Genomic DNA, 22,804 nt, shown 5'->3' on the forward strand with positions numbered 1-22,804 from the left:
AGGTGGTCTTTCCTTCATAGTCCTGGCTTGTTGTTTTTAATTATGCCCACCTTCTGCATCACACAGTGCCCTGGTAGAAGGAAGATCTATAATAGTGCTGTCTAAGAGAAAAATAGGATGAACCATATATTTAAATTAAAATTTTCTAGTAGTTGTGTTAATAACCATATCTTAATCTGCTCTGGTTGCCCTAACAAAATGCCATATACTGGGTGGCTTAAACAACAGTAGTTTATTTTCTTGCGGTTTTGGAGACTGGAAATCAGACCAGTATGCTGGCGTGGTTGGGTTTTGGTGAAGACTCTCTTCCTTGCTTGCAGACAGCTACCACCTCACTGCATTCTCATGATAGAACGGGTGAGAGGTCACTTCCTTTTAGGGTACTAATCTCACCATAAGGGCAGCACCCTTATGGTCTAATCTAACCTAATTCCTCCCCAAAGGCCCCATCTCCAAATACTGTTACATTGGGGTTAGCACTTGAACATGAATTTTGGGTGGACACAAATATTCTTTTTCATAATGAGGAAGAATTAACTTTAACAGTATATTTTATTTAATATGTAGAATAATTTCAACATTTAAAGTTAATGAGTTTTTTTTTACTGTCTTTAAAATCTAGTGTGCATCTTACACTTATAGATCGTCTCATTTCTGACCTTCCACATTTCAAGTACTGTGTAGTCATTGGCTAGTGTTTATTATATTGAATAGCACAGGCTTAGAAGAAAAGGCAGAATTTTTTCTGTAATCAGAGATCAGTTCTGTCAGTCTTTTGTGATCTGTACCTTGCCCAGTATCCAAGCCATTTGACTCTTGCATTGCAGTGGACATCCTAGATTCTCTGTATTCTACAAGAACTCCTGATATCTTCTTCTGTACTTGGAGTTTAGATCAGAGGGCCTTTTGGGGTGGGGTGGAACACTATCCTGAGCTGAGTGTCAGGAGCCATTCTCATAGTCTGACCACTTTCTGACATAGAAGTGTTTCTTATCCATTATGTTGAGTGAGTGAAGTGATCTTCAGCTCTGTGGTCCAGTGTAGTCATGAACAAAGATGTAGGCTATAGAGCTATGAGCCATGGGCTATGGGTACCTCTCCCCTAGGAGGGATGTCCTCTGGTACCTGTTCTACCTGCTTTGCATTCCAGACTGTCTGGGTTGCTCTTTGGGAGAAGTGGTACCCTCCTCAGCTTCTTAGAGTCCCTTAGATGATGTGAGACACTTGCCCACTCTCTCAGATCCTGCAGCTGGGTGGAAACAGAAAACATGACCTTTCTTTGATAAGCTAGCTTCTTTTTTTTTTTTTAAGAGAGAGAGAGAGGATTTTTTAATATTTTATTTTTTAGTTTTCGGCGGACACAACATCTTTGTTTGTATGTGGTGCTGAGGATCAAACCCGGGCCGCACGCATGCCAGGCAAGCGCGCTACCGCTTGAGCCATATCCCCAGCCCAAGCTAGCTTCTTTAGTGTACTCTTCTGCAGGTTTTTGTGGGCATTCAGAATTCCCCAAAGTCCCTGAACCAGCCCTAGCACTTCACCTAGGGAACTCCCTTTGCAGGGAACCCAGCAAAGAAGACCCATCCTATAACATGGTCCTTTTTGTCACAGAGAATCTAATCTAATAAATTATTGCTCTTCCCCCAGGAAAATACCTATGTGTGTACATGTGTATCTCTGTGTGCATATGCATATTGTATGTGCACACTGTTTTGCACCTTGATTGGGCTCAAAATTCTGGTTGCCCTGCATATAACTATCCTCCTAAAGGGCAAATGGTCCTTGGATATGGGTGTACATTGAGCCTGTTCCTGCCTTGCTGACTCTACTTGCCCTATTCTGGCTACTGGATAGCTCCTTTACTTCTGCTTCTTGTAATTGCCCGATGTTCAGATTCCTTCCCCTTTATCTCCTCTACCAGGAAGCCACCCCTCTGATTGCCTGTGCATTTAGCACTCTGCTTGGGAGATCAAAGTAGTGCCATTGGGAAATAAAAGGGGCATTGAGTCAGGAGTTTAGATCCACTTGAAGATACTGACCAATCACCATGGAATAAGATTTCAAAGTGAAGGTGTAGGAGCAGGTCTGGTTAATACCTTTGAGAGTGAATGGATAGAAAACCCTGAGGCAGGGTCCTGGTTGCATGGACCTCTTTATCAAACAAAATTTCTCAACCTTAGATACTACTGACATTCCAGACTTGATTCTTTGTTGTGTGTGGGGATGATGGTGGTGGGGGTGCTATCCTGTGGACTGTGATTGTTTAGCACAATACCCTGGCCTTTGCCCATAAATTCTAGTAGCTTATTTCTCATGGAGACAATCAAAAATGATTGTAGAGCTGGAGTTGTGGCTTATCAGTAGAGCGCTTGCCTTGCACGTGCAAGACCCTGGGTTCGATCCTCAGCACCACATAAAAATAAATGAATAAATAAAGGTGTTGTGTCCAACTACAACTAAAAAATAAATTTAAAAAGTGGTTGTAGTTATTGCTAATTTTCTTTGGTGGAGATGAGGACAAAATCATTCTCAGGTTGAGGACCAGTGGTCTAGAATGTTCTCTAGTTTCTAATGAGACAGCTGGGAGAAGTGGGATTAATGGTTGCACCTTCATCTTTATTCCCTAGGATTCAGGCAGCATTGGAGGTTTGATTCTTCTCAAAACCTAGGAGGTTCCTGCCCAGATAAACCTGTACAGTGTGTGAGAGTTTGGCTCAAATTAGTAAATTGGGTATATTGCTTGCCACCAAGAAGAATCCTGGCGTCCTTGAGTTTTCCCAGAAGTGGTTCAGGTTTCAGGGAGGCGTCCGTTGTGGGTGGCCAGGCAGCTTGCCTGCCTGCACCCGCCTACCCGCTCTGACTCTGGCCGTCGCCTTGAGGCTGGCAGGAGTGCCTTTTCCTCCTGCACGCACAGAATGTCAGGAAGTGCCTGTTGGTGGGGCCTCTCCTCCTGCCTGGCACCCCCTCTCTGCTCACCTGGGAGCTCCACGAGCCGAGGCTGGCCCATTCTGCCAAGAGGAGCACTGGGGTTGTAGCAAGACGCAGGCATGCCCTTTCCCCCAAGTGGGCCTGCTGGGTGGCGCTCCGAGGAGCCACAGTGGCTATGGGCCTGGAGCTCCCAGGCCGGGGACACCAGGGCAGGGGGGCAGCCTCTTTCCAAAGGTATGGGTGCAAGTTTCTCCCCTCTCCTTAGAGTGTGGTGTCCGGATGGAATGTGAGGACAGGGCCAGGCTTCCTCCTCTGGGCCTGGGGAGGTGTGGTGGGCAGCACTGCCTGAGATAGGTGCTAGTGCTGGAGGCCCTGACGGACATGGTTGATTTCTAAGGAGGCCTGTGTGTTGGGCTCAGCAGATTGGTGGTCCCCTGTGGCTGCCCCAACATTGTTTTTCTACTCCTCCCCTCTCCTCCTCTGCCTGTGCTGGGGAGGGGCCTTGGGGTAACTCCTCCTTTCTGACTTGTAAACTCAGCTAGACACAGCTGGCTGCACTGGGAGCTAATTTCAAACTGGACCTTATGGTGGGAGGAAGCATTGTTACAAGCCTCAGTTTCTAAGTGCTCCATATCACTTGTGTGTGGAGTGTGTGCTGGGGTGGAGACTTATAGTGTCCTCTCTTTTAGACTCTTCCCAAGGAGACTTGCTTTCCTAGAATTCTTTGTCTTGTTTCCCTTCCCTCCTGTTCCATCGCCAGTATTTTTTTGTTCCAGAACAAACACTCACCCCTTTTCTGGGATTCCTTTTTGGTCTCTTGTTCTCCACTAGACTCCCAGGTTGGTCCCAGCCCTGGAGGTGCCTGCTCCTCGTGGTCCTGTGGGGCTGCCCCTGGGTACCAGGTTGCTGGGTGAGGAGATGCTGCTGCCTCTTCTGGGTCTTTGTTTATGGAGGTTGTCAGTGGAATCTCTGCCTAATACAATGGTAGGTACTGGAAACCAATGGATCACACAGGCTGTGATTATTTGGGGGTCAGCTGTGCCTCCTCCTGGCTCAGGATCAGTAATGGCTTCCTGCCTCTGGATAGCCCATGCTTTGCCCTGGTTATTCCCGTCTTGCTGTACACGTACATGTGCCTTTTTCAGATCCTCTTGGGGACTGGCAGCTCCAGCTGGGTGTTTTCATTCATGGACATGTGATCCATGAAAGCCGGTATTGGAAAAGAAGCCTGCCCCACTGGGCAGATTTGTGGATCTCCACCCTGGGGAATATTGTCTAGAGGGGCCTGTGCTCCTCCTCAATGGGGCTTCTCTTTCGTGGCCAATTTCTGAGCTGGAGCTGAGGTGTTTTGTGAGGCAAGCTTATGCTCCTGTTTGCAAATGTGTTCCTCGGCAGACTATTTCAGTTCCACTTTGACAACCAGGGAGGCTAAAATTAGTTCTGAGGAAGGAAAAGGAAGGCTGGTTGGTAACCCAAGCCCTTGGCTGGAAGATGGAAAAGGCTGCTTCCCTGGGTTTGTGACTGAACATTTCAGAGGATATGACCAGACCAGCTGTTGTCTGTCCATCTGGGAAGATAGAGGGGTCCTTGTTTGACTCTCTGATCTGAACCAATTAAAACAGAGGCTGATTTGGAACCTGACTCTTGAGTGTTGATGCCAGGATGTTTTTTCTTTCAGGCTAAGCCGTGGTGCATAGTGTTTTCATGTGTGAGGACAATGCTTTTTGATGCCCAGTGTCATTGACAACCTTTTTTTCCTGTCTACCTTCAACATGACAATTATCTATCTGTCCATTGGTTCAGAAAGCATGCTTAGGCTCCCAGAGCTTTGGATTGACAGGCATGGGTTTAGAAACCTTTATTTGATGTACTTTTGGGAATTTCCTTCTCATCTAAGTTTGAAGTAGGGTTAGATGGGATGAACCTTGTGGCCCAAGCCTCAGGGAGAGGTTCAGCCTCCCTGTGTGGAAGACATAAAGGTCAAGGCTCATCTGCTCTATGGCTTAGAAAGTAGAGGAACACAGGATTTGAGAGGTGGTGTCTAGTTTTTCTTATCTTCTGACTGCTCCTCTGACCCCTCTAGAAGCCCTAGAGTGGGTCTTGCAGGGCCATATGAAAGTAGAATAAAGGCTAGGGAATAGGATTCTCTTTCCTCTACCCCTCAAAAACTTGCACCCAAACCTCCCCTTACCCAAGGATCTCCTTCCTGGTCAGCCCCTCTGGTGTATAGTTGGAAGAGTAGAAGTCACAGTGGCCCTAATTTCTTTTCCCATTTTAAGTTTTATTTATATAGATAACATACATATACTCAATTGCAGAAATTATCTGTGAACCAGGGTCTCTTACCACCCCTATTCCCCTCCCAAGGTAAGCCTTTTAATTTTAAGGTGGTTGTATATTTTTCCAGGCATTTTTACCTGTGCATCTACAGGAAGTACGTAGAGGAAATAGAGAGTTTTTAGTTATACATGGACATAATATCTTTATTTTTGTTTATTTATTTGTTTGTGGTGCTGAGGATTGAACCAAAGCATCACACGTGCTAGGCAAGCGCTCTACCACAGAGCCACAACCCTAGCCCTGTTGTTTTTTCTTTTTTAGCTTAAAAAGATATCACTCTTTTTTTTTTTTAAAGAGAAAGTAGAGATAGAGAGAGAGAGAGAATTTTTTTTTAATATTTATTTTTTAGTTCTTGGCGGACACAACATCTTTGTTGGTATGTGGTGCTGAGGATCGAACCCGGGCCGCACGCATGCCAGGCGAGCGCACTACCGCTTGAGCCACATCCCCAGCCCAAGATATCACTCTTTTTCAGGCATTTAACTGAAGTATAAAATTACAGAATAGTGTAATTATGGATGTAGGTGTAGCTCAGTGGTAGAGCACATGCTTTGAAAGTACAAGGCCCTGGGTTCAATCCTCAGCACCAAAAATTAGCAAAGAAGAATAGTGTAATTATCATAAGTGAGTGCTCAATGAATATTCATGAACTGAATACATCTATGCCATTGGTGTGTCCAGATCAAGAACCAGATTATAATTCCCCTCAAACCATTAGGCCCGCCCCCATCTCCCCAGCTTTGGTGCTGGGATTAGAACCCATGGCTTCTGCATACTAAGCACATGATGTACCACTGAGATACTCTGGCCCCCAGGCTCTCTCATGTTCATTCCAGTTACTGCCTTCATCCCCTGAGGGTGTTTACTATCTTGACTTCCACCAGCATAAATTAGTTTTCCTGTTTTTATACTTTTTTGACTCATACATATGAACTAGGTTTTGCCCGTCTTCTGGTCACCTTTTCTTTGATTTTCATCTAGTTGTCATGTCTTTTAAAACCCAGATTGGTTTTGTCAACCTTTCTAATACACATAGATCTACTTTGATCTTTTAAATAGCTGTGTAAATTCCAAAATTTAGATGTAGACTACATTCTATCTAGTTTCCTGTTGATGAACACTGCATGTCATTTATGCAGATTGTTTCTTAAAGAGAGATGACAAGAAGAATAACTTCTGGGTCATATGATGTGTATATTTTACATTTTAATAGATACTGGAAATGCTATATTATTATTATTATTATTATTACTACTATTATTATTATATGAGGCAGCTCAGGTGATGGCAGGATGTGTAGAAGTTAGGTGAGATGGCAGTTGGCCCTCTGTGGCAATCAGTGTACAACCTTCTAACTCTTCGTCCTCTTTATCCTGTAATGCCTGATTGTAGAGGTTGAAATAGCCCTACATCCTGAAGTTGCTATGATAGGAGAGGGCTCACTTCCATTGGCTTACTGTCTGAGGAGAGCCTGAGAGTCCGAAGCCTCTTCTGAGTGTCCTGATAACTGAGGTGATGAGGGACAGAACAGTGGACTAGCTAGGATGTGCTGGTCTGGGTTTGGGGTACATATGCATGTGTGTTTCTTTGATCATTTCATATTCCTTGCTGCCTCCACCTTTGAGAGGGACTAAAGCATTTGTTGAAGGTAGCCAAAGAGCTCTGGGTAACAGGGCACAGTGAGTGTAGTGCATTTGACAAAATCTTGGCATGGTAAGATTCTGATTTCATATATGGAAATAAAATATATGTTAGTGGTATTTCTTATAGTCGTCGGTGGTATTTCTTATTCCTGTCTGATTGTATTACTTGTTCCTTTGTATAACCCCCTGTTATAGTGGGCAGAAGAAATAGGGAAGACAGATCAGGATAACTCATTCTCTAAACCCCCTGTTTCTTAGTCTCTCCATTTAGCATGTTGCCTACTTTTTCTGTACTGTAGTCCTGGGATTCTTTGAGTAAGTCTACTTTTCAGACCCTGCTCGGGGATTTAGATGACACTGAATTTGTGGAAATGTTTCTAGTATGAATAACACCCAGTCAACTTTCCTACATTGCTTGGGTGATGTATACTGTTTGTGCCTTAGTCTGCTCAGATTGTTGTAATAGAATATCATAGGTGACTTAACAGAAACTTGTTTTCTGCTAGTTCTGGAGGCTTAAAGTCCAAGATTAAGGTGCTAGCAGAGTTGATTTCTGGTGGGACTTTTGTGTCTTACAGGCAACCACCTCCTTGTTATGTCTTTACATGGCTTTCTCTCTCTGCACACTCCAGAGTCTCTTTTCTTATAATAGGCCCATTGAATGAGAGGCCTGCCTTTATGACCTTACTTAACCTTCTCTAACTACAGACCCATTGGAGGTTAAGATGTCAACCTAAATGAATTTTGAATGGATGTAGTTCAGCCCATGACAGCTTGAAACAATGAAGTTGTTTGAAAGTGAATTATTGTCCTCTGAGTTACGTTTTGGAATGATAGCTACTTTTTTTTCAGAGCTTTGCTCTGGGGTCTCTGTTCTTGTTTAATACTTTCCATGGGCAATCCCATGCTGATGGGTTCAGTTTCTGTGTATTTGTAGATATGTCCTTGCCTTTGAGGATATTATAATCATGAAAAAAATGTCTAGAAGGTGAGTAAAAAGTAGATATGGAGACTTCCTCTTCTGATAATCAGGACCAACCTCCCCACCCCTTTTTGAAGACAATTGGAAAAAACTGATAAACTAGGGAAGACTTCTGATTGAAGTCATTGTACAGCTAAAATTAATAGATTTATCAGGCCAGGATCTGTGTGAGAATAAAGACCCAGGGTGATGACTTTGGGGTTTTGGTTGTTTTCAATCATTCATGGGGCAATTGAGAGACAGAGCATTGTATTTGACAGCCTTGTGGGGTTAGGAAGAAAGGAACTGAAATTCTAAGCAGAGGATGGGTAGAGTTAACCCCTCCTTTTAGGTTGGGACTCCAAAGACCTAGGGGTGAGGTAGACTCCAAATCAGTTAAACCCTAAAGTTGGATCAAAATGTTCTGGGTTTAATAGAATCTTTAATGCCTGGCAGAAGCACATTTAAAATCTTTCTGCATCCTTGGCCTCACACTTACTTCTATAAACAACTTGTAAATTTAGTGACTGGCTGGTGATTTGAAATAAAGAGCCAGCAGAAATATCAGTTAAATCAGGGCTGGATGAACTCCAGATTGAAATTATTATGTACATATTTAAAAGTAGCATGCTTACTGTGGTTTAGGAGGTGAACCAGTGAAAATTTCAGTGGAGAGGAAAGATCTGTTATAGAACTGATGTGTATATAATATCAGAAATTAAGAACCCCATACATGAGATTGTCAAATTAAGTGCAACTGAAGAGAAGATTAGTGAACTGGATGGTAGAGTAGAAGAAAATGTACATGGAGAGACAAAAAGAAGAATGATACAGAGAAAGAGATAGCTGAGGCCAACCTTGAACTTTTGTTTATTTAATTAGGTATATATGATAGCAGAATGCATTTTGATTCATTGTACACAATTGCAGCCAACTTTTCATTTCTCTGGTTGTACTATGTGCAGTCATTAGGATAATAATGTCCATCTCATTCCACCATCTTTCCTGCCCCTATACCTCCCTCCTCCCCCAACCCCTTGAACTTTTGATTTTCCTACATGGTTGGGGTTACGGGCATGTGCCAGTGCACACAGCCATTTTCTCTTTTTTGAACTTGAACTTATTATTTAGGTTTTGGATTTCCTGGACTGCACCTCAAAAACACCTTGACTTTTTTTTTTTTTGTCTACTGTTTTTTTTTTATATCTTTGTATGCTTACTTTATTAGTTATCAATGGACATTTATTTATTTATTTATATGTGGCGCTGCAAATCAAACCCAGTATCTCACACATGCTAGGCAAGTGCTCTACCACTGAGCCACAACCCCAACCCACTTACTTGACTTTCTTAATGATGTTTCTTTGATTTTATCATCTAATCCTTCTGTTGATTTTAATTTATGCCATTGTGTGTACATGTGTGTACATGTGTGTTTGTGCTTGCGTGCACGTGTGTGTATATAATGTCCCATAGATACAGTACCTTTTCTCTGAGGATAAGTCTTGAAGTTTCTTCTCTTTGCATAGTCTCAAAGTTATTTCTTTCTACCCGTTTTTATCTTTGTTGTTTACTAAGTGGCTTTCATAAAGCTGTTCATACTTAAAGATGGACCTGGATACTGATTGAAAACTGTGAGCTCTTGAGTGAAGCCGGCCAATAGTCTGGAAACTGGATTGGAACTAGTAGGATTCTCCTGAAGAGTCTCTTCTGATTTTTCCGTCCGGAGGTTAAAGACTACACTACCAACATGCTAGAAGCCACGGAGGGAAGAGAACTGGGGTATTGTGTATGATATGTTCTGTACTTATTCCTATTTTAGAGTGTGATTTGTGCCCTCAGATTTGCCCACTTCTCTCTGCAGGGCTTATCATCTGTTTTATCATCTTCAGAAAGTGAATTTCTTGTCCCTGCTAGTTTGGGGTGGGGCAGCCCCCGGACCTGACTGGTGGTAGGATCTGAGCATCTGCTTGTTCCATCCTAGTGGACCCTTCTATTTTTGGATTCATTTTTACTCCATTTTTCCAGAGACATCTGGTGTTGTGGAAATCATATCTTCCTCATCTTTCTATACAGCCAACGTTTAAGAATCTGTGTGGTCAGTTACCACTTATTTGTCTGCTTTCCAGCATTGAAATTTCATTTCTGTAGTTTTCTCCTATTCTTGTCCTCATGGGTTTATTCCTTAGACATTTTTTCTTTGCTGTGGTTTTAATGGGATTACAGAAGAGAGGGAAAGGAAATGTTTTTTTATGATCCTTGTCCTTTACCTGTAAGTTGTCTCTCCAATGTTCTTCAGGAATGACAAGGAATGGAGAAAGAGATGTTCTTCTGAGAATTGGTCTTGGCCACACCTTTTGTGGGGCGATGGTGCCAGGGACTTGTTTACAAAGTCCAATCTGGAATTGACTTGAGGTGACCTGGCTTGGTTCCTTGTTTCTAGGCTAGGCTTTGGAAGGCAGATGGGGCTCCTCCTGTCATCTTGGAAAGTGCTTCTGGACTTCCACTCCTGGCATTTATAGTGAACAAATGAGCTGAAAAGCTTCATACAAAACAGAAATGCTAGAAAAAGTGTAGTAAATATCTTTTTAAATGCATCTAGATAGCCACATTTGTAAGAATAAGGGAAAGCAAAAAGTTGGTAGGAGTAGAGCTGTGTGCTTCAACTAATTGCAATTACTGTCCCCCTCAAGTCTTTGCCCATCTCTAATTTAGAGATGTGGGTTTTGTAGCTGGGTTAGGGTCAGGACATAATTGTGGAATTGGGACTGAAGCCTTCACATCTTCAGAGTTCAGTATAAGTGTGGACTAGAAAAACTATCCTTTTGTTGACAAAGGGATTAGATAATGAATTTTCTTGGGCTAAATTGATAGGGGAGGGGGTTAGGTTATGTTTAGTTTCCCCTGAGTGTTTATAACCATAGGCCCGTGTATATATGAGTCTGGAGCTGAAGTTTGTATCATCCTGCTCTCCGGGAAATTCTAGATTGAGGAATTAAAGTGGTTCTAAATTGGTAATTTGGAGTTTGGCAGAAGCAAAAAAAATATAAATGATCTCTGGAAGGTTTCCCCCTCAAACTTGGTCTCACAATATTCCCACAGAAAAGGTTCCATTGAACATAAGCTCATTATCCAAAATTCTAAAATATGTGAGGAAACTACCATGAGTGAAAATGATCTGAAATAAGAAATGTCAGAAATAGACTTTCAAGAAGTTTAATTATGGAATCATAAGAAGGAATTAGACAAAGAACAGAAGTGCCATAATTGACCAGGTAGTTTTATTTTATTTTTTTTTTTACAGTACTAGGGATCAAACCCAGGGCCTTGTGCATGCTAGGCAAGCATTTTATCACTGAGCTATATACTACCAGAACAAGTTTTGTCTTTTTTAAAAAATAAAACGAAAACAAGAATAGTTGAATGTATAAATTAAATAGAAGAGCTATACAGAAGATTAGACACAGTGAAAGAGGCAATTACTGAATTGGAAGTTAGATCTTAAGGAATTATTTGTAATGGTTTTTAGACACAATAGGAAAACATGAAAGCAGGGGCATCTTAGTCTGTTTTCTGCTGTTATAACAGAATACCACAGACTGGGTAATTTATAAACAGTAGGAATATAGTTGGCCTCATTGTTCTGGAGGTTGGGAAGTCCCAAAAGTACGGTGTTGGTATTTGGTAAGGTTTTTGTTTATGATCCTTGTTTTTTACCTGGACAAAGGATCTTAACATGGTGGAAGGGATCATAAGGAAAGAGAGAAACAATGGGAGCCTTTTATAACTCACTCCCAAAGACCGTTAACCCACTCTCTGATGATGACATTTGTGAAGTCTTATTTGTGAAGACAGCCCTTAAGATCTAATCACGTCTTAAAGGTCTTCTCAGCACTGTTGCATAGGGGATTAAGTTGCCAGCTTTTGAATATAAACCATAACGTGGAGTTACGAGACTGGACAGAACATGAAGGTTTAATTTTCATGCAATAGGAATTTCAGAATTACAGAATAGAGCAATGCAATACTCAAATTGATAATAGCCAAGAGTTTCTCAGAATTGATAAGTGGCATGAATCATCAGACTCTAAAAGCATAGTGAACCCAGTCAGCAGAAATAAATTTAAATATATACTGAGATACATTCCTTATAGTGAAACTATAAAGAAAAGAAAAAAAGAAAGCAGCCAGAGGGGAAAAGACAGAATATATATATAAAGTATAGTGGATTTTTAAGCAATAATAGTGGAAGCTGGAAAATAACCACTAAGTAGTATTTTCAAAATGTTGAGAAAAAAATAACTTGAATCTAAAATTTTATGTTCATTTTAAACTTTGATTTAGGAAGAAAGGTAAAATAATAATTCAGAAAAGCAAACAAAGGCTCTTTTATTAACAAGTCTTTCCTGAAGGACTATGTTTTTCAGCAAGTACAATGGTCTTAAATAAAGACAGAGATGCAAGGAGGAATGGGTGAGCAGACAAACTGATGAATGTATGGATAAATTTTAAAAATATTGACTATGCTACTGATTGAATGTGTCTCCAGAATTCATGTATTAGAAACTTAGTACCCAGTGCATTAGTGTTAAGTGGTAGAACCTTTAAGAAGTGATTAGGAACAGGACATGGTGTTGCACACCTGTAATAACAGATACTTGGGAGTCTGAGGCAGGAGAATCACAGTTCAAGGCCAACCTTAGCAACTTAGTGAGGCCCTAAGCAACTTAGTGAGGCCTTGTCTCAAAATAAAAAACAAAATGGGCCAGGTGCAGTGGTGCATACCTGTAATCCCAGTGGCTTGGGAGACTGAGGGAGGAGGATCACGAGTTCAAAGCTAGCCTCAGTAAAAGTGAGGCGCTAAGCAACTCAATGAGACCCTGTTTCTAAATAAAATACAAAATAGGGCTGGGGATGTGGCTCAATGGTTGAGTGCCCTTGAGTTCAATCCCTGGTATCCCTCCCCCACAAAAAATGGGCTGGGGTATAGCCCAGTGGTAAAGTGCCTTTGGGATTCAATCCCTAATAACAAAAACAACAACAACAACAACAAAAGGTGATGAAGGAAGTGATTAGGTCATAAGGGGTCTGTCCTTATAAATGAATTAGTGTGGGTTTCCTAAGAGTGGGTTAGTTATCCTAGTAGTGGGTTCCCTGTAAAAGGACACATTTGATCCATTCTATCTCTTGTCCTTCCACCTTTTGCCATGGGATGACGCAGTGAGAACACATTGCGCAGATATGGGCCCTCAACTTTGGACTATCAAGCCTCCAGAACTGTAAGAATAAGTCTCTGTTCTTTATAAATTACCCAGTTTCCGTCTGTTATAGCATCAAAAAAAGGTCTGAGATGGTGTATAAAACAAAAGTAGTATCTTTTCTTGGGAATCAGGTAAGAAGAAATCAATAACATTAAATACTGAATGCAAGTAATAGATTAAATCTAAATTGAAAATACTTAAAATGGAAATTAAATGTGTAGCTTTCAGACCAGAAGTAACTAAAATATGAACTATAAGGGCTGGGGGCATAGCTCAATGGTAGATTACTTTCCTAGCATGCATCAGGTACAACCAAGAAATAGAAAAATAAAATAAAAAAAAGAAATATAAAAATATAATCCCATGAGGCTCAATGGTAGAACTCTGTGCTATGTATGTGTAGGACCTTGGGTTTGAACCCCAGTACCACAAAACAAACAAGAAACATAAATGGAGGTAGCAGTAGAGAAGAAACAAATCTAAACATATGCAGTAGTCATAAATGTAATGGAACTCAGTTCCCTGATTGAATCAGGGAAAATAAAAATAGGCAGAAATGTGGGTGTTTTGTTTTTATGGTTCTGGGGATTTAACCCAGGGATGTTCTATACCACTGAGCTAAATCCCTAGGCCTTTTTCATTTTTATTTTGAGACAGTCTCTCTCATTTGCCCAGGTTGGCCTTGAACTTGTGATCCTCTGAAGCAGAAAGATTTAAAATAAAAATTGGAAAAGATTGAGAAAATACTAACCACAACCAATGTTAATAGCTATTATAGCATTGAACAAATAGATTTTTTGACAAAAAAATATTTGAAGAAAGTTACTATATAGTAAGAAAAGTTTTTATTGCCAAGAATATATAAAGATTTTATATTACTTAAAGGAAAAATGACCCAATAGGAAAATGGGAAAGGATATAACAGGCAGTATGCAGAAGGAGAGGTCAGTGATCACAGAAAGATACAGTCAGTATCACAGAAATGTAGATTGAAGCCACATTAACATTTTACACTCTGCCAGGTCACCGAAATTCAGAGTGGATGAGGGTATGGCTCAATGTGGACTGTTGGGAACATAAATTGGTATATCCTCTTTGGAGAACAGTTTGACTAGTTAGTGAGTTAAGGATGCTGAGATCCTGTGACCCAGCTATTCCAGCTTGTGTGGATGTACCCTGAGGAAATGCCCACACATGAACCCAAGGGGGGGCTCAGTAATGTTGCTTACATCAACAAACATAAATAACCTAAGAGTTCAACAAGAGAGTGGATGAAAGTAAGGTCATACAAGGGACTGTCACATGGCTTTGGAAATACGTGCATTTCCGAACTTTGGTGAGGGAGCAGTATATAAAGACATGTACTCTAGAGATGGGCTGAAGTCATTGATAAATGACTTGGGAAGTTACTCAACCTCTTGTGCCTCAGTTTTCTTATCTGTAAAATAATGACTCTGGATTGTCATAAGGATTAAATATTATTTGAAAAACAGTATAGTGTCTGAGATGTGGCATGAACTATGCAGTTGATTAATAGATATTAATCTGGATGGTTTAACAATATATGGACAAGGTTAAAACAGATTTATCTAGGGTTATGATATTATAGCCCTGGGTTTGATCCCCAGTACTGCAAAAAATGAAAAGAATCCAAATTTATCAAGATTGTGTTTAGTTCTCTTGTGTGAAAGAGTCTTCATCACTCACAATGCTTGTGCACCCTGAGTGTCTGGATATTTCTCATGCTCTATCCTTCCCCTTCCCCCTCTCTTATAGGTTTTTGGGTCTTTACTCCCTATCCACCTTGACTCTGGTCCTGGTGAGGTGGAGGGGATGATACTGTGTACAGTTTAGAAACCTCACCTTTAGGTCTCATGGTCCTCCTTGGCTCTTCTAAAGGGACCTGCTAGGGTAGCATTTGCTCAGTAAACTTGGGGCCATCTTCCTAGGGACATTGACAGTAGGGGAGAGGCTGCTTCTGCCTCTGGGCAGCCATGGAGGCTGGATACTGGAGGGAGCACTAACTCCCTGAAGTCACCCTTATTAGCTTCATGGAGGCATCTGGGAGAGTGTATCTTGCCCAGCTGGCTGGGGTTGTCCTGAGGTAGGTAGATAGAGTGGTGAGGGGCAGTTGCTCACCTCTTTCAGTGACCATATGGGTGAGGCTGGGTGCCTGCTCCCTATCAGGGTGGCTGCTGAGGTGACTCCAGGAGCCAAGAATATAATGGCCTGCTGGGTGCTGGAGTTCACAGATCTTTTTTTTGCGGGGGGCGGGGGGGTACTGGGTATTGAACTCAGGGCTACTTAACCACTGAGCCACATCCCCAGCCCTATTTTTTTTTTTTTTTTTTAATTTAGAGTTAGGGTCTCACTGAGTTGCTTAGTGCCTCACTTTTGCTGAGGCTGGCTTTGAACCTATGGTCCTCCTGTCTCAGTCTCCCAAGCTGCTGGGATTACAGAGTGTGCCACTATGCCCAACTGGAGTTCATAGTTCTGAGAGATGTTAGTTGACTGGGGATACCCCAAGCCAGAGCTGGGGGAACCCCACAGGAGGCATGGTCATTCCAGTTCTGAGCCACCTTCCCCATTTTCCATTCCTTCCCCCTTCTCTGTTGCACTTTGAGCCCCTCACAGGCTGGACTTTGGTGATATTTCCCTCTGTTTTCCTCAGGGCATAGTGAGATGTGTCCAAAGACCAGTGGACTGAGTTGCTTCAGAGGGGAAGGAGCCTCCCAGTTCTTGTCCTTGAGCGTTGAAACTGATCCCTTGATGTCCCATTACATGTAATGTCAGTTCAGAGCAGAACCTGCATGTTAGCTGACAGTGTGTGTGTGTGTGTGGGGGGGGGTTTCCTGGGACTGAGTTTTTTCCTTCCCTGCCTGCATAGAGGATTTGGTTTGGAGAGCCTAGATTTTTTTTCTTTTTTCTTTTTAAACTGCCAGGACTTGGGCATAAGGACTGCCTCTTAGGGATAATCAGACATGAGTTACCTGGTTCCCTTGGAGAGCAGCAATTGAGATGGCTGTGGCTCAGGGATGTAGCAAGTCCTTTGTCCTGGTATCCTGGGGGGGATACTCTCTTCAGTACTATAAGACAGCAAGTGTGAGGGGGGTTAGTGCCCCACATCTTGGGAGGACTGCTTCCTCTCCTGCCAGAAGGGGATAGTAGACTAGGGTAGGGAAGCCTCCTGTGCATGAGTGCCCTGGCTCATGAGTGTGGGCAGGAGGCCTTCATCTATTCAAAAGCAGAGGTGTGTGGTTGGAGTATTGCCAGAGGCTATAAATAGCTAAGTGTGTAAAGAAACAGAGCCTGGGAGAGGCCAGGAAGCTTGGAGACCTCTAGATCTCCAGCTGGCAGCAAAGCCTGGGTGTGGTGTGGGAGGGGCATGGAATGTCACTTCAGCTCTGAGAACAAAGCTCTCCTGGGTCTAGTATGACTTGATGGGCTGGGGGCTTGAGGGGAATTGGCTGTAAGGGATTATTACAGGCAACAGGGAAGGGTATGGCTCTGATACAATGAGTGGCATGCCAGGCCCTTTCTGACCACTCTTGAAATGTGGTCATTTATTTTTTGTGACAACCCTAGGATTTATTATGAACCCCTCTCAAAGAGTAACTGATTCTGTAAAGTGCTCAGGGCACACAGTGGTGAAGTGTCAAAGCAGGATTTAAAGTCTGGCGGCTCAAGGCTGTTATTTTGTTGGATTGCTTGTGGGAGGATCTGGTCATATGGGGCTCAAGTGACATCCTTAAACTTTGGGTCCTTCCTGGAGCCTTGATTTGGAGCTCCCAGCCCTTTCTACTTGGGTTCTGCCCATGGTAGTGGCCAGAGGGGTCCTTGCCTGATGATGGCTTGGTGAGAGGAACTGGGCCAGCCTTAGGACACTCTCTGTTGGTCTCCTTTGTTGGAACTCCTAACACTGAACAGGGAGCTTGTTGTTTGTTGACCAAATTCTTGCTCTAGGAGTGTAGATTAGTGGTAGAACCCTTGCGTAACGTGTATGAGGCTCTGGATTTGATTCTCATTTCTAGCAAGAAAAATAAAAAATGTAGGGGCTTCAGGCTAAAACTATCCTTCTTTCCTGTCCCCTTCTTTTGAAATCTTGCTCTAGCCACACATCCTACACCCTTCTTTTTTTCCATGTGTCCATCCATCCATCTATATGTCTGGAACTGGTTCTAATACTCAAGATGGGCAAGGGCCCTGTTTTCATGTCTTGTAGAGGAATTTGGCATTTTCCCCCCTTTTATTGATGCCTTATAATTATACATAATAGTGCATACAATATGTGCATACAATAAAACAGTATAATTTGTTCAATTTTACTCCCCAGTTAGCTCCCCTTTCCCTCTCCTCTTTTCCCCTGATCCCCTTCTTCTTTTCTACTGGTCTCCCTTCTATTTTTTTTAAATTTGCCCTATTTAGATATATATCACATATATATTTTGACACATTGCATTTTTTGCATTTTGACACATTGTACACAAATGAAGCACAACTTCTCATTCCTCTGACTTTATGTGGTGCATAGTCACACCAGTAGTGCAATCATACATATATGTAGTAATAATGTCTGTCTCATTCTATTGTCCTTCCCATCCCCTCAGCCCCACTCCTCCTCTCACTCTCCTGCACAATCCAAAGTTCCTTCATTCTTTCTTACCCACCCCCTCTCCACTATGAATAAGCATCCATTTATGAGAAAAAACATTTGGCCTTTGATTTTTTGGGGATTGGCTTATTTCACTTAACATGATGTTCTGTAGTTCTATTCATGTACCTGCAAATGCCATAATTTCATTTTTCTTTGAGGCTGAGTAACATTCCATTGTGTATATATACCACCTTTTCTTTATCCATTCATCTGTTGAAGGGCATCTAGGTTGATTCCACTGTTTAGCTATTATGAATTGAGCTGCTATAAACCTTGGTATGTCTGCATCACTGTAGTATGCTGATTTTAAGTCCTTTGGGTATCAACTGAGGGTGGGATAGCTGGGTCAAATGGTGGTTCTATTCCATGTTTTCTGAGCAATCTTCAAACTGCTTTCCAGAGTGGTTGTACCAATTTGCAGTCCCACCAGCAATGTATGAGTGTGCCTTTCTCCCCCACATCCTCTCCAACACTTATTATTGTTTGTATTCTTGATAATTGCCATTCTGACTGGAGTGAGATAAAATCTTAGAGTAGTAGTTTGGATTTGTATTTCTCTAATTGCTAGAGATGATGAACATTTTTCCATATGTTTTTTGATCAGTTATATTTCTTCTGTGAAGTGTCTGTTCAGTTCCTTAGCCCATTTATTGATTGGGTTATTTGTTTTTTTGGTGTTAAGTTTTTTGAGTTCTTTATATATCCTGGAGATTAGTGCTCTGTCTCATGTGTGTGTGGTAAAGATTTCTTCCAATTCTGTAGGTTCTTCACGTTATTGTTTATTTCCTTTGCTAGGAAGAAAACATTTTAGTTTGAATCCACCTCATTTATTGATTCTTAATTTTACTTTTTGTGCTTTAGGAGTCTTGTTAAGGAAGTTAGGTCCTAAGGCAACATGATGAAGATTTGGGCCTACTTTTTTTTTCTATTAGGCGTAGTGTCTGTGTTCTAGTGCCTATTTTGAGTTGATTTTTGTGTAGAGTGAGAGGAACAGGTTTAATTTCATTTTGCTACATACAGATTTACAGTTTTCCCAGCACCATTTGTTGTCTAGGCCATCTTTTCTCCAATGTATGTTTATGTTGCCTTTGTCTAGTGTGAGATAGCTGTATTTATATGGGTTTGTCTCTATGTGGAAGCTGGCATTTGTAATGCAACTGTTGAGCACATTTGTAATATTTTATTTCTTATGCAAGTGTTCATTATATTAATATTGTTATTTCTTCTTGGGAATTATTTTTGGTTATGTTAAGCATACAGTTTTTGGGTGTCTGAAATAGTCCTTTAAATAAGAGCAGGTGATTAACCAAGGGTGGTAAATTAGGTGCTAGAGGAAATATAAGGCCAATGGAAGTAGAGTGTGCCTGGTTTTAGGGGAGAGGCCAGGCTGAAATCCTAGGGATAAAGTGGGGAACATCTTACAGCCAGAGGTGGTAATGGGTACTAAGCCTAGAAGCCCAGCACATTCAAGAACCTGGCAGTGAGGTATGGCTGCAGAGAGGGAAGTAGATGAGGGAGTGCATATCTCCTCTGTCTGCAGCCCAACTTGGAGACTTTCCGGCAAGTCTCAAGTCTTCCCCCGCTAGAATTGTTGTTGTGGAGGCAGTGGGGCCGCAGGTTGGGGAGAGTTGACATGCACTGTGTGGACTGGGGGCTTTGCATAGCTAAGCTACTGGATGCTGTTGTGAGTGGGCAGGGGCCCTTGTACTTGCTCAGTCTTTGGCTCCTACCTGCATTGGATCCCCTCAGCTTCTCCCCTTACACTATAAGCCTGTATTTGAGGAAGGGTCTGACTGGGGGAAGTCAGTGTACGCCCCTGTGTGAGTACCCATGTAGACCCTGAGGCCCTTTTTTGAGGGCTAGGCTGAGTCCCAGCTGCTTGGCTTGTCACAAGGCCACTTTTTCCTTTTACAAGTGTCAGAGTCTAGGCCACATGGCCTTGGATGGCCAGAGCTATGGTTGGATGTTTTCATTCTAGTTGGGTGATAATTTGAACCTACCTGGATGATATGGTCCTACCTGGAGCCTTGGAATTTGATGCTTGGTCTTGGCCAGGCCCCCCTGGAAGGACCTTTTATCACTGCAGGGAGGTAGAGCAAGGGTGAGTCTGAGCAGAGTGTGTTCCTCCTTGTGGTAGAGGGGCTCCTCCCTCTACCAGTCAGTATTCTCCTCGATGAATTGGCCTTAGGAAATCAAGCCGTGGGCTGTGCTAGAACTCAGGGCACTGCCTTCCCCAGGATCAGGTGGGCTTCCTTCTCCTTGCCTGGCTTTCTTGCTGTCAGTGAAGTCAGGCTGCGCATGGGCTGGCTGGTAGTTTTTTGGGATTGACTTTGGCTCCTTCTCCTCGTACGGTGGGCACAGTTGTCAGGGGAGACTCGGGGAGCCCAGCCAGGGGTGGTGATAGGCATTGCCCCACAGTAGGCTCAAGGAGTGTGGAAAGACTGTTGAATGTTTACCACTGGTTTCCTCTCAGATATCTTCATGGAGTTCTGGCAGTGAGTCCTTCGTGTGGATGCCTGATGAAGGGGCCATAGCTGACTACTCCCAGGCAAAATCTCTTTTGCCATCTGCATATTCTTTTCCATCCCAGGGCAAAAGAGTTCATGGGGGAATTGGGAACAAGCTAGGACTGGGTCTGGGGGTCATCTTGTAGGGATAGTGAAGAAGGTGGATTTGGTAAATGTTTGATGCCATGTTTAAAGGAAAGCAGTTGAAGGTTAAAGCAGTTGACCACCTGGGTGGCATTTCTTCCGGAGATAGAAGGAAGTTCAGGAGTGGAATGCCTGCCTGGGGGTCATCATCAGGGGCCAAGCCCAGCTGGGAGATTGATCTGTGTTTACAACTTAGCCACTATCCAGCTCTTCTCCTGCTAGAGGCACATATCCCTGCTGGTGATTCTGGGAGGTTTACCTGTGCAGGCCTCATTATCTTTAGAATTCTGAAGCACCAGGTATGGATGCTGGGTGTAGAAGGGACACTGGAGGGTCCTTGTTCCCTTGTGGAGGACATTCCAGCTCATCTGGGGGCGGAGCACCGTGGTGACCAAGGAGAGAGGGGGCAGTAGGAAGCCGCTTCTCCTTATATTTCCTCCAGATGTAGTCCTAAAGGTTTGCATCAGTATCTCCTGAGATAGACAGGAAGGTTAAAAATGGAGATCCTGCCCTTATTCCTATTGGATAGATCTGGACTATGCCTGAGAGTGTTTGTTTTTATTAAATACTATAGCCCCACCCCTGCACTTACAGAGATTTTGCACTGGGGCTTTTGAGGGCTTCTTCATTAATCCTGGTACTGCAGGGAAGCAGCCCGCCATCACCCAGCTTCAGGCACTATTAATGCCACCTTTTGTGCCAGTGGCTGGCTGCTTGTCCATCCTGCATGGTGTTAGGTTTCCTTCCTTTCCCCCTTGCTTGGGCTTAGGGCAGCTATAGTGGGAAAAGTGAGCTGAGGATGGTGCAGGCTGGCACACAGTAAGCTGAGGTGTTGGATACAGAGGGAGCATGGTGCCCAGTAGAGTGGTTTGGGATAGTAGCCCTGTGGGGCATGCTCAGTGTCTCTTCTCTGGGCACAGGTTCAGGGCGTGGGGAGGCTGAAACACGGGAGTGCATCTACTACAACGCCAACTGGGAGCTGGAACGCACCAATCAGAGTGGCTTGGAGCGCTGTGAGGGTGAGCAAGACAAGAGGCTGCACTGCTACGCCTCCTGGCGCAACAGCTCAGGCACCATCGAGCTCGTCAAGAAGGGCTGCTGGCTGGATGATTTCAATTGCTACGACAGGTACCACAAGGCTTGCCCTTCCTCTACTGAAGCCTGCCTATACTTGCACTTCCCGCTTGGCCCTGTGGTTCTCAGGATAACTGAGCAGGAAAGGGGCTCTTCAGGTGATAAGCAGGCTCCCACGCTCTTCTGCAACCATGTTTGCCCTGCTCCAGCTCTGAGGAGGGGTTTCAGGGTGTGTTGACTCCTAGTGGTCTCTCCCCAACTTTGGATGGGTTCACCTGTCCTGCTGATGTTGCCCAGGAGATGCTCTGTTTATAGGGAGGGGTTTGGCTGGGCAGGCCTGGGAGAGTCTTGCATCCCCTGCCTGAGTAAGGAAAGCTCTCTGCTTTCAGGCAGGAGTGTGTGGCCACCGAGGAGAATCCGCAGGTGTACTTCTGCTGCTGCGAAGGCAACTTCTGCAACGAGCGCTTCACCCACTTGCCAGAGGCCGGGGGCCCAGAAGGTGAGGGGCCAGTGGGAAGAGGGCATCTGACCTAGCAGACTTGGGCCTCTCCTTGGCCCAGAGTGCTCAGCTCTGGAGCTGGATGGGGAATGGCTACAGGGCCCTGTGAAGGTGTGGGAGTGGGCGGGCTATGTGACGCAGGGCTCCGTGTGTCCCCCAGTCACGTACGAGCCACCCCCGACAGCCCCTACCCTGCTCACGGTGCTGGCCTACTCGCTGCTGCCCATTGGGGGCCTCTCCCTCATCGTCCTGCTGGCCTTCTGGATGTATCGGCATCGTAAGCCTCCCTATGGCCACGTGGACATCCACGAGGTAAGAGTGCAGTCTTGGGGCAGGGGTGAGGAGGGGACATGAGGCTAGGCCAGAACTGGTTAAGACTTTGCTTTCTGCTAGGACCCTGGGCCTCCACCCCCATCCCCCCTGGTGGGTCTGAAGCCACTGCAGCTATTAGAGATCAAGGCTCGTGGCCGCTTTGGCTGTGTCTGGAAGGCCCAGCTCATGAATGACTTTGTGGCTGTCAAGATCTTCCCACTCCAGGTGAGTGAGTGAGGACTCCAGGTCATCTTCCCTCATTGTGGCCTGAGCTGAGACTCTTCTACGCATGGGCAGTCCAAACCCTGGACACTGGTGGGATGAGGAAGAAATAGCTGCATTGAAGTTGCCATTTACGTTACTCTCAGCTATATGGGGACTGCATTTAGCAGTTAAATTGCATTGAAGAACCAGGGCAGGGCTTTGCTATACCTTGATCTTCTATGGTATATGGGTTTTTGTTCTTTTTTTAAAATTTTTT

The 22,804-nt window shown here is 43.6% G+C and overlaps 1 protein-coding gene across 1 annotated transcript in view; it reads left to right on the forward strand.

The window, feature by feature from the left end:
• Acvr2b (activin A receptor type 2B) overlaps positions 1 to 22,804 on the forward strand; it is a 29,975-nt gene that overhangs the window by 2,279 nt on the left and 4,892 nt on the right. Inside the window, exons 2-5 of the mRNA XM_026401591.2 lie at positions 21,359 to 21,566; positions 21,902 to 22,011; positions 22,172 to 22,323; positions 22,405 to 22,548. Coding sequence (XP_026257376.1) covers positions 21,359 to 21,566; positions 21,902 to 22,011; positions 22,172 to 22,323; positions 22,405 to 22,548 — 614 coding nt within the window. The remainder of the gene's footprint in view (positions 1 to 21,358; positions 21,567 to 21,901; positions 22,012 to 22,171; positions 22,324 to 22,404; positions 22,549 to 22,804) is intronic.

The sequence above is a fragment of the Urocitellus parryii genome, chromosome 3, assembly GCF_045843805.1.
Source record: "Urocitellus parryii isolate mUroPar1 chromosome 3, mUroPar1.hap1, whole genome shotgun sequence".
Classification (NCBI taxonomy): Eukaryota; Metazoa; Chordata; class Mammalia; order Rodentia; family Sciuridae; genus Urocitellus; species Urocitellus parryii.